Genomic DNA, 10,326 nt, shown 5'->3' on the forward strand with positions numbered 1-10,326 from the left:
GTGCAGTTGAGTAAGATGCTTTCAGAAACGTTGGGAGAAAAGGTTTCAAATATTTTACTGACATATTTGTCATGACACAAAAAAAATTACACTGCAGATAAACTTAGATGTTTAGAGTAGAATATGAAATACTTTATTCATCCCAAGCTGGAAAAAATTTGCTATTTTTGTTGGTACATTTAGTGAAAAATGTGGGTTTTTTCGGTTCTTATCAGTCACAGTGTTAAGTCTCCTACACCGTAGAAGTGATAGAACAGAGTCACGTGTCGTTTTAATGGGTCGACGATTAAATAGGCAAATGTCTGTTCCTGCTCTTGTGTCCCAGGGTAACATCGTCCAGACTCATCCTGCGTGAGGTAAATATCACAAATGTAACTTTAAAATATCTGTAATTTCACTACCACATCCTGAAGTTTAAACACAGTATTTCTTTGAAGTTACATTTACTGTCATGTCCTGTTAGAAAAGACTAATGACTGAGCCGCCATTGTTTTCTTCCTAAAGTGGAAGCAGCTGTACTTACATAGGCAGTCACTTTGAGCACGGTGGAGATAACGCCGATCCTCTTTGTCTCTGCATCCTTCTGCACACTGCAAAATGATTATTGTTAGAGAGTGACTGATTTATACAGAGGAAGCACTTTGTATGTATTGTGGTGTATTATGGGCAGACTGTGCTCACCTTATCAGATCTTTGTATATTTGCTTTGTAGTGCTGATGTAAGGTTCAATAGTGTCTTCATACTGACAGAGCTCACCGCCAAGACACAGGTGTTTAAAGAGGATGAAGAGAAACTCTCCTCGCTCCTCTCTCCCAATCACACAGAAGTGCTCAGAGTCCTCGTCTTGCAACATCTGGAGGAACCAATAAGGTCAGGAACCCACTCCACGTCAAAAGATATCAGACACACAGACAAGAAAAGAGCAGGTCACCTGTCTGAGTTCATCGTAGTCAGGGTAGACATCATGAAAGCATTTAACCACGTGTCCAGAGGGCCTCAGGATGCCACATGAGTAGATTGGATCAAACAGCTCCATGGAAACCTTACTGCATGGCACAACCTCCACACGAACGGACACCACTGGCTTGTCTACAACATAAAAACATTCCACTGAGATCTGACAGCAGATGAGATCAATCAGTGAGGAGAGGCTCTCTGACTGCAGGACATGACATACCAAGAGGCACCGTGCCTCCGGCCTCCATCCTTCTCAGACTGGATGCCACAACTGGATCTGTGAAGAAACACTACATAAACACAGAGACGTCACTAAACTCTTTATGAGAGGAGGAGAAATACAAATCACAAAGAATCTTATTCTTACCTGTGCAAACTTTTCACTGTTGTAAGGGTAGAAACTGTGGTCAAAACTGTAACACTGAGCTGAAATCCTCCCCAGCATGGACCTGCATCCAACACATACACACACACACAGCCGTTAAACACCACACAACCAGGAACTACACTACAAACGTTTTTCTCAAATCACCATTTCATTAACAGCTCCAAAGTGTCTTTGTCTTCTAGAAAATAAAACTTCTTGGTAGGAAGTGGAATAAAAGTAAATTTCTGCTCAAACGCGCATCCCTCCTCTGCGGCCATGTTTACTCTCAGGTTTGTGTCGTGTAGTCGTCGCTATGGTAACGACAGCCTGTTACGTCACAGTTTGGTCGAATCAGAATTAGAATCAGAATTACTTTATTTACACCCGAGGGGAAATTATTTTTTGTTACAGACAATAGAAATTAATTGAAGTATGAAATTGAAATATATAATAAATATCTAAATAAACTAATAAATAAACTACCGTTTAACTTCCCTGTAATAATAATAATAATATAAATAACTTCTCCATAATATACTTTGTTAGCTTCATATTTGCGTCCTAAACACATTTTGTACCGTAACTTACCGTTTACAACCAGACGAATTACCACTGACCAAAGTAACTAGTCTTCCCAGCCGCCAGAGGGCGACATTGTACTTCTTTAAAACACGCTCCTCTCACAGGACGTAAGTTGCACTGTTATCAGTTTTGTTTTTTCCTTTTTAGTCTCCCTTTAGCCTCAGTGCACATGAAACACCTGCCTCTTATAGGCCTTATTTCTTATTTGTCACTCCTGCAAGAAATGTATTCAGTTAGCAGTTTAGCTAATATGTTAAAACACGTTAGCATCCGTGTAGAAACTTTCCCATTGGTTTTGGATGAAGTCCTTGTGAAGGCCTTGTGATGCAGTCAGAAGTGAAAAACAAAGCCAGTGAGTGAACCTTGGTTTAAATAGTTTTGCCAAAACAAAATGTAGCTTTGTGCTGTCTCCTCGCCCAGCTTAGTTTTCTCTCTTTCCCTTCTCTCAGACTTGTTAAAATGCCCTTTTGGTACATGATTGCGTATCTTAAGTTTAATGCAACTGTAAAGCTCAGATTGTAAAATTTCCAATCTGGAAGAAACAGCTGGTGCAGCAGAGGCATCAGCCTTCATTTATATATTATATTGTTCTTCTCATTGGTTTGTCATTCTCTTGTAAGTGTGTACTCTTTCACAGCCTGTGCACTACTTCCAATGGATCACTACAAATATGTAAACTTATCCTGGCTCAAATACTCCCAACATTCCAGGATGGACATGGATGTGGCATCCTTTTGGTCCACATTCCAGTCGAGGACCCCAGACCCTTATATTCCTCAAAGAGGAGAGATATAATATCTCGTATGGCGATACTGTGATATCAGGATAATGTTGTGTCTGTAGTTATACACATGTATATTAATAGTGAGCTTTCATTTGGAAATGAAAGAATGTTTCTTGGTAGACAACATCATGATAATATGGTGCCCCACTCAGTTTCTTTCAGTCAGTCGTAGAACATTGCATTTATGATTACCCTGTCATTAAATTCTGGTAGATTGTTAAATAGGTCTGCAATCAAAGGTCATGTAATCTTAAAGAAAACAGACAGCTGGGGATAATTCACTGTATCTAGACAGTGACAAGCTCAGTGCAGATTATGACAGGACAGAAGTGGGCCCAGATGCAGCTATTGTATCCTGAGGAGTTTTAGAAGAGAGGAAATTGTGCCAAATGAATGTTTTGACACTGTACAGCCTGGGTATGAAATGACATAACTGAGTGAGTTACCCTGTGTGCCTGCTGATTGCTTCACAGCAATTGCACTTGATTCTGCTCATTAGGTCTATCAAGATCAGAGATGAGACTTGGCAGGCGTGTGAGAAGATGTAACAGCTGAGAAATGTTGAGATGATGGATTGCAGTTGGTGATCATATCTTTCCATGCCGGCATCACAGGTCTAATATCAGATATGGACTTTTTCCCAAATGCTCTTTGTTGAATAGTGATGATGGCATATTAGTTCATTTCCACATATTATCCATGTTTATGTTTATAAAAGGTATGCTGTAGGAACATGCACAGCCATAGTAACCATAACAGCACCCTAGAAGTCATAATATCTGTGTTTTTAACTGATTATGAGCTTATTCCTGTATTGTTTTAGCCTCAGTATTAATATATTTTCACACAGTGTGGCACTGATTTATCTCTGACAAGAGAGAAAGTAAACAAAGTTTTATTTTGTATTGCATGCCTATAGAAAGGTTTCTTGAGCATACAATGAGAAAACAGTCAAGGATGATGATATGATAACAATTGTTTAGCCAAATCCTCTGCTTTAAATTGTGTGTGATGTGCTTGTAAAATGACATTCAGACACAATAGTTTCATAATGAACCATAAATATTTAGGTTATTGAATGGAACAGAACATGTTTTTGTGAATAACTGCACCTGCACATCTCGTTTCCTTTCCACTGCAGTGCCTAATGGATGACAGTCACAAATGTTTATTCAGCAGATGGCTATCCATTCTCACCTGCACCTTGGCAGGAGGAATGTGTTGTGTGGTAACTGTTTTGCACAACAGTGACATAAAGCTACGGATAATGCTCTCTTGAGTAGAAAAGGCCTGTGGCAGCAGAGTCATTACTGACGGGTCTTAGTGTTTCAAATTCCCAGATGTCACTCAGAAAAAAAATTAAGAGGCTTAGTGTGGCTTCAGTTCACTATACCCACTCAAAGAAGCCTGCAGGATGAGCATTTTACACGGATAAACTCATACTTAACCTCTGTATGAGGTCAAGTGTTATTGTCTTACATATCCTTGTACGTAGATGGCAGAATAAGTTGATTTGAAATAACTGGTGTTCATAAACTGCAATGGAGGAGGACATCAGACCTTCAGGAGAGCAGGGTCCAACAATTTCCTTTGTTTTTTATTTGGCCGTCAGTCAGATTCAGCCACAAAGTCTTTTCATTTACTCCTCTAGATATAAAGGGTTAAAGGGAAATGTTGAGATGCAGACTATGCAGAGAAGAGTATGAACTGTATGAACTTATTATAGACTGCACACGTACAGGATACAGTGCACCTTTGCTATTGCAACAGACGAGCTGAAGCATAATAGAGTTGTGCCCAGACACGGAGAACAATGGAAAAAACCTACTGGAGTATTTTGATAATGGATGAATCAGTATCTGAAACATTTCCTAATGATGTCATGGTCTTTTTATTCTAGTCAGGATCAGACAATGAGGCGGGTTGGTCATTCTCAGTCAGTCTGCTACCACCTGCTGTGTTTGTGTGGCACATTGTGATGGTTCATTGAATTTAGGGACTAGACCTAAACACTCTGATAAACACAGCGGTTTAAATTATTTAGGGTTTCTGGCTATCTTGATGTGCCTGACACTGTCAGCTGTGTTGTGCAGAATCAAGGTTGGTACACCGTTCTCTACAGTGAGTACTCCTATTCAGCTGCTGTTCAAATCCATAATATTTAAAAAAAATTAAGGGGAAATTAAAGTCCAGTTTTTTAAGACATGCAGGTCAATGAGCTCAGAAAATACCACAAATTCCAAGAATGAATGCACCCTCCATCCATTATTTCTGTTTTTAACAGGATAATGACCCCAAACACACCTCCAGGCTATGTAAAGGCTATTTGACCAAGAAGGAGAGTGATGGACTACAGCATCAGATGACCTGACCTAAACCTAACTCAGATGGTTTGGGTTGATTTGGACTGCAGAGTGAAGGCAAAGCAGCTGGGAATGTTGGAAAACCTTTCCAGGTGACTATCTCATCAGAGAACGTGCATGAGAAGTGTGCAAAGCTGTCATCAAAGCAAACGGTGGTTACCCTGATCGATCTAATCATGAAAATATAAAACATGTTCTGGTTTATTTTAACGCTTCTTTGTTGACTACAATTCCTTATGTGTTTCTTCCTTTGATGTTTTAGTAATAATCTACATTGTAGAAAATGATGAAGAAAACATATTGAATTAGAGGATGTGTCCAAACGTTTGACTGGTAATTAACTGATTACTTTCTTGGGTGTGCTTCTTACAGGTCAACGAGCTGAGCTGCAAAGATGTTGACAGCAAGAGTCGGGAAACCTATCAATGACGTCACACAGGTTTGTTCATTTTTATATATATTCCTGGGTTGTATTGTTTAGACTGCTGAGTCTGAGTGTTGGTTGGATCCAACCTGCATGTAAAGTTCTTTCAGTGTAAAAAGGATTTATTGCTCCAAGTCACAAACTCAAATAAGTACATCATACAAACACATCTGTGTTGTCAAGTCTTCATCTGAGCACTCTCTTTTATTTCCCCATGTTTATTAAACTCCCATCCTTGCACTCTGATAGTATATCTAAGATATTCTGGGAATCCTCGAGGAGCCTTGCAGGGACACGCCAAGGGAGGAGCACTAAGACAGAGTGAGGGATGAGACAAGAGGGATGGAGGTGGATAAGATTCTCTCTGATGTGATGTGACTGCCTTTTAATGTGTGTCTGGGTCTCACCTTGCTGCTCTGTGCCTCATTAACTTAACACTGTTAACTTACTTTTGGATATCAGGTGGTGTTGTCAGATTGGTCTTAAGAGAGAAGTATTGAGGGTCTTACAGGATTAGAGTTATGAAGGTCAAAAGTCAGAATCATTACATGTAGTGGCTGAGAGCGCTGTTGTCATTTCACCCTCAGTTTGATTTTAGTAAGAACAAAGCAAAACAGATGACAAACACCAGAAGCTTCTCAGATTATCGCTACACAATTATCTTATCCACAATGATGTACAACTCAGAATATTACAAAAGTTGCCAAACAAAATGCCTGCAGTCAAATTCAGCTTTAACTTTGTTTGATTCAAACAGAAAAGCTGCTCTCTCTGTCTGTTCAGGTATCAAAAGCTTTCTACAGACTCTCTTTTTTTATGCAGTCCAAGAAACTCCCACACTGCTCTGCTAATAATTTGGGTGCAGTGTTTTGTCTTCTGTTAGACTTTTTTTTGTAGACCACAACATGTGAGGGTTTTTCCACTTCCCAGACATATCAGTGGATTTAGAAAATCACACAAAATCATCTCTTAACTGTGTGTTGTTAGCTAGACTGCACTGAGGGCACATTTATCTGGGTGTCCACATACTTTTGGGCTTCAGTGTTTCACCAAAGGTTGGTTCAAGCCTCAGAGGTGATATGTGACTGATCTATGATCAAATGAGAAGAATTAGCAGATGATGCTTTGCTTTGCTTCTTTTCAAAAACACTTAACATAAGAGCATTTTACACTGTGCATTTCATATGAACAACACTTTTTATTTATATCCTTTGTGTTCCATGTTTATGACTGAACTTGCTCCTCTCGTGGCCTTTTGACATTCATGAGACAACAGAACACTCTCCTCGTCCTGCTTCGAGACACTTCTGTTTCTGTCCCATGTCGCCACGGTTACAGTCCATGGACAGTGGAACATGATGCTCGATGTTCCAGGAATGCAACCTCAAGTCTTTGCCAGCTTGTCGCAGCCTTTGACAGAGACAGTCTCCCTCCTGTGACACCAATCGCATACAGTACTCTGCCCACTGCCCCCAATAAATGCTCATGTTTGTCTGCTTATTTATGGGCTTCCAGCAGGCAAGACCTACAAAGGTCCTGTAATTCAGTACAAACCATTTAAACAACTTTCTCAACACTGAAAGAAGAGTGGGAGACATGAGAGGAGGGAGGAAGTGGCAACGAAATGACCACAAAACATCTAATATTGACCTACCATGGCCTTTAAAGAATATTAATACACTAGCATAAACACAGAAATGAGACTGTTCCAAACCATGAGATGTTTGTTCAGTTTGCATTCCCTGTGGAGATCAGTGGATTGTTGTGTTGTAGTTGTGTGGGAGTGAGATAGGATAAACAGATGAAAAACATGCGAGCGCTGCTGCTGATGCTGCTGCTGATGCTGCTGCTCCCCAGCTTCACTGCTGGCCCTCTAAACTCGCTGTGCTCCAAATAAAATAAAACTCAGGGCCAACCTACTTCCACTAGTAAAATCTGTTATGAGTCATACAAATATTTCTTAAATAAATTATTTTTGCGTTTAATAAGCCCTTGTATATTTACCAGCAGCACGGCACTGACAGGGCTGATGTGGTGAGGACTTCCTGTCTCCTAAGCAGGCCATTCAGAGGTGATGCTAAACAGCAGAGGTCAGTGGGCTTACATATATGTAGTTTGTATTTGTAAGATTGTGTATTATCGATTGCTCACTTTACCTATTTGTACAGCTATGAGTTTACAAATATACTGTCTGAGCTTGGATGTATTATGCTCCATTAGGAGGGATGAGCACCATCACGGGTGGATGGATAGTTGACAGGTATTGAGTGTTAAGAAGACCACCATGCCTGGTTCAGTCCCTGCGGACCTGCATGGATGGATAGATGTTGGAGAGAGCATATGCAGGACCACCTAAGTCCTCCAATTGTCTTTTTGTATTAGAGCAATGACATCATTGATGAGGGAGAATGGTATGTGTGCAAGTGAGATTCTTCCTCTCATTTCCCTGTGGATGTGCACACACATCACAGATCTGGCCAGCTCTTTAATGTTTCCTCCACTGTCCAATGTTCTGTTTCCTCCTTTGGAAATACATGAACCTGTTTCCTCCAACTGAGTCAGTTTAGCGTTTATTGTGATTACATAAGATGTGACTTTAACATATTATAACCAACCTGTAATATTTGTCTGCCATGCACACACCCATATCTAATAGAGAAGTGACGTGTATGTGTGTGCAAAAAAAAATACAAAATCAAAGCGACACGTCCCTGCATGCCACACTCACTGGCTTGCAAGGCACCTGTGGCAACAAAAACACGCCCTGAGGCACTGACTTTATATTGTGTCATTTCTGGTTCTTAATTTAAAGCGATAACATCAAGGATGGGCTTATATTATTATTATTATGTCTTTCATTTGTGGGTCATCATTCATCATTCTTCAGCATATGAGTGGTCTCAGTTTTAAATATGTGCACAAATTAAATCTACTCTTACCTTGCTGCCTCTCACCCATGGACAACACGAGTTCAGGGGATGGATGGATGGATGGTCGGATGGACGATGGATGGATGGTCTTGCAACTCTGATTTGTACATATTTGCTGTAGCATCACTAAAATTCCACAAGGTTTGCTTTTTCCATGCAATAATAGCTGATTCAGCATCTGCCAGACTGGTGAACCTTATTGAGCAGAAGTTGAAACTGATTACGCTGATATAAAGACAGATTCCTAGCAGGTCACTTCTTGTTATGACTGAATGATTCAGAATCTGTTTCATAATCAATCTGCAACTCAGTGGTTTCATTTGCAACTGTGAATCTGAGGTGACAGATGTGATTGTGGCAGAAGTGACAGACTAATGGTGATATGCTTCAGTGATGATGTTTGTCTGGTGGCCTGCTCTTATAGGGCAAGGAATGCAAAGCTGTGCACATTTTGGACTAAAGCACACTATTTTACTTTTATACATTTTCCAGAATTGACCTTTAACATTTTTACATCAAATCTTCTGTTTCAAAACTTCTGCACACCCTATATTTATGGTCTTTGTCTTGCCACACAGACTGTGGACAGGTGCTTTATCTTACAGACATGCAGTACAAAGCAAGTGTAGATCCCAAGAGAGGATAGGGACCCTTTTAACATGAGAAGGAATTTGAACCTGAAACTGACCTGAACAAGAGATTAAGAGAGAAAAAAAAAACAGAACGTGTCTGGATGTATCTCAAATTAAAGTACATCCACTGCTGTCGAAAACAAAACTGTCAAGTGCCACAGCTCCAGCTCCAGCTGCAGAAAAGAACAAACAGTACAACGACATTCTGATTGTCTCCCATAGGTCTGTGCTTCTCATCAACATTAACTTGTGGGTGTTTTTCCACATACCTGCCACAGAATTATCCAGAAAGCTCGTTGAGCTGCAGCCACGTGTTTGCTTCCAGCATGGCTTTTTGTTTTTTTTTTTTTTAACTATCAGCTGCACACGTCCCGCATGTAACTGGAACAGGAAATGCACCAGAGAGATGGAGATGGATACATGTCCACTCCACCCTGACACAGTGCAGCTGGGACTCCCAGCCCCGCTGCGTGGCATCATGGGAGGATTATGATGCAACACTCAGGAAAAAGAGAGGGATTGTTCCTCAGGATGACTCTGTGTGTGTGTGTGTGTGTGTGTGTATGAGAGACAGTAATGGGCCTACGCCTGTCAGTTCCAATGCTCTTTTTCATGAAGGCTCCATTTAAAGCACATTCACGTAAATGTGCACATCTAACTCTCCTTCTTTGTGCGTGTGTATTGCTTTTCCCCAGAGTGCACACAATGCTGATTCTTTGTGTATGTATAGGCTCTATTGTTACCATGTGTCTTCGGCCTCCACAGTTTGAGTCTATTTTCGGGAAATTACTTAACAAACAGAAGCACCGGCTGATCTGAAATCTGGTTCCCTTTTATCTGCTTCTGCTCTAGAAAGTCAGGGTTTCACATCTGGAAGACTTACTAAGGCCTGAGTCACTGCAGTGAGGGTCAAGGCTACATATCAAATGTACACCCATACATGAGTCTTGCAACATACCACCTACACATGTTGTGAAATATGTTTCAAACAACCATCTAGGATGATTCACTGTTAACTTCCCTGATGAATTGGAAGTGAATCATACACACTCCCTCGTCTGGTGACTTACTCTACTGATTCAGGGGTCACACACACACACACACACACACACTCTCACACACACACACACCTTCTGATACAGATAGCTACAATCTGTGCTCTTGTGCATTTACGGTCAACTAAGCATCACAGTCACACTTCTCTAAATGTGACTCACTGCTGCTAGTAGCTGTGCACAACAGCATTCTTTACATGTTAGCACAACTGAATCACTGAAAGGTAAACA

At 40.6% G+C, this 10,326-nt stretch overlaps 1 protein-coding gene across 1 annotated transcript; it reads right to left on the bottom strand.

Moving 5' to 3' along the window:
- Positions 1–215: 215 nt before the first annotated feature.
- Positions 216–8,475, bottom strand: cfap300 (cilia and flagella associated protein 300). Its single transcript, XM_028400011.1, has 7 exons — positions 8,418–8,475; positions 1,326–1,407; positions 1,179–1,248; positions 933–1,090; positions 682–854; positions 524–590; positions 216–347 (listed from the first exon to the last, which is right to left on the bottom strand). The coding sequence occupies exons 2-7, from the start codon at positions 1,401–1,403 to the stop codon at positions 216–218; spliced, it is 678 nt and encodes a 225-aa protein (XP_028255812.1). The 5' UTR covers positions 1,404–1,407; positions 8,418–8,475.
- Positions 8,476–10,326: the final 1,851 nt, after the last annotated feature.

Source organism: Parambassis ranga, chromosome 2, assembly GCF_900634625.1.
Source record: "Parambassis ranga chromosome 2, fParRan2.1, whole genome shotgun sequence".
Lineage (NCBI taxonomy): Eukaryota > Metazoa > Chordata > Actinopteri > Ambassidae > Parambassis > Parambassis ranga.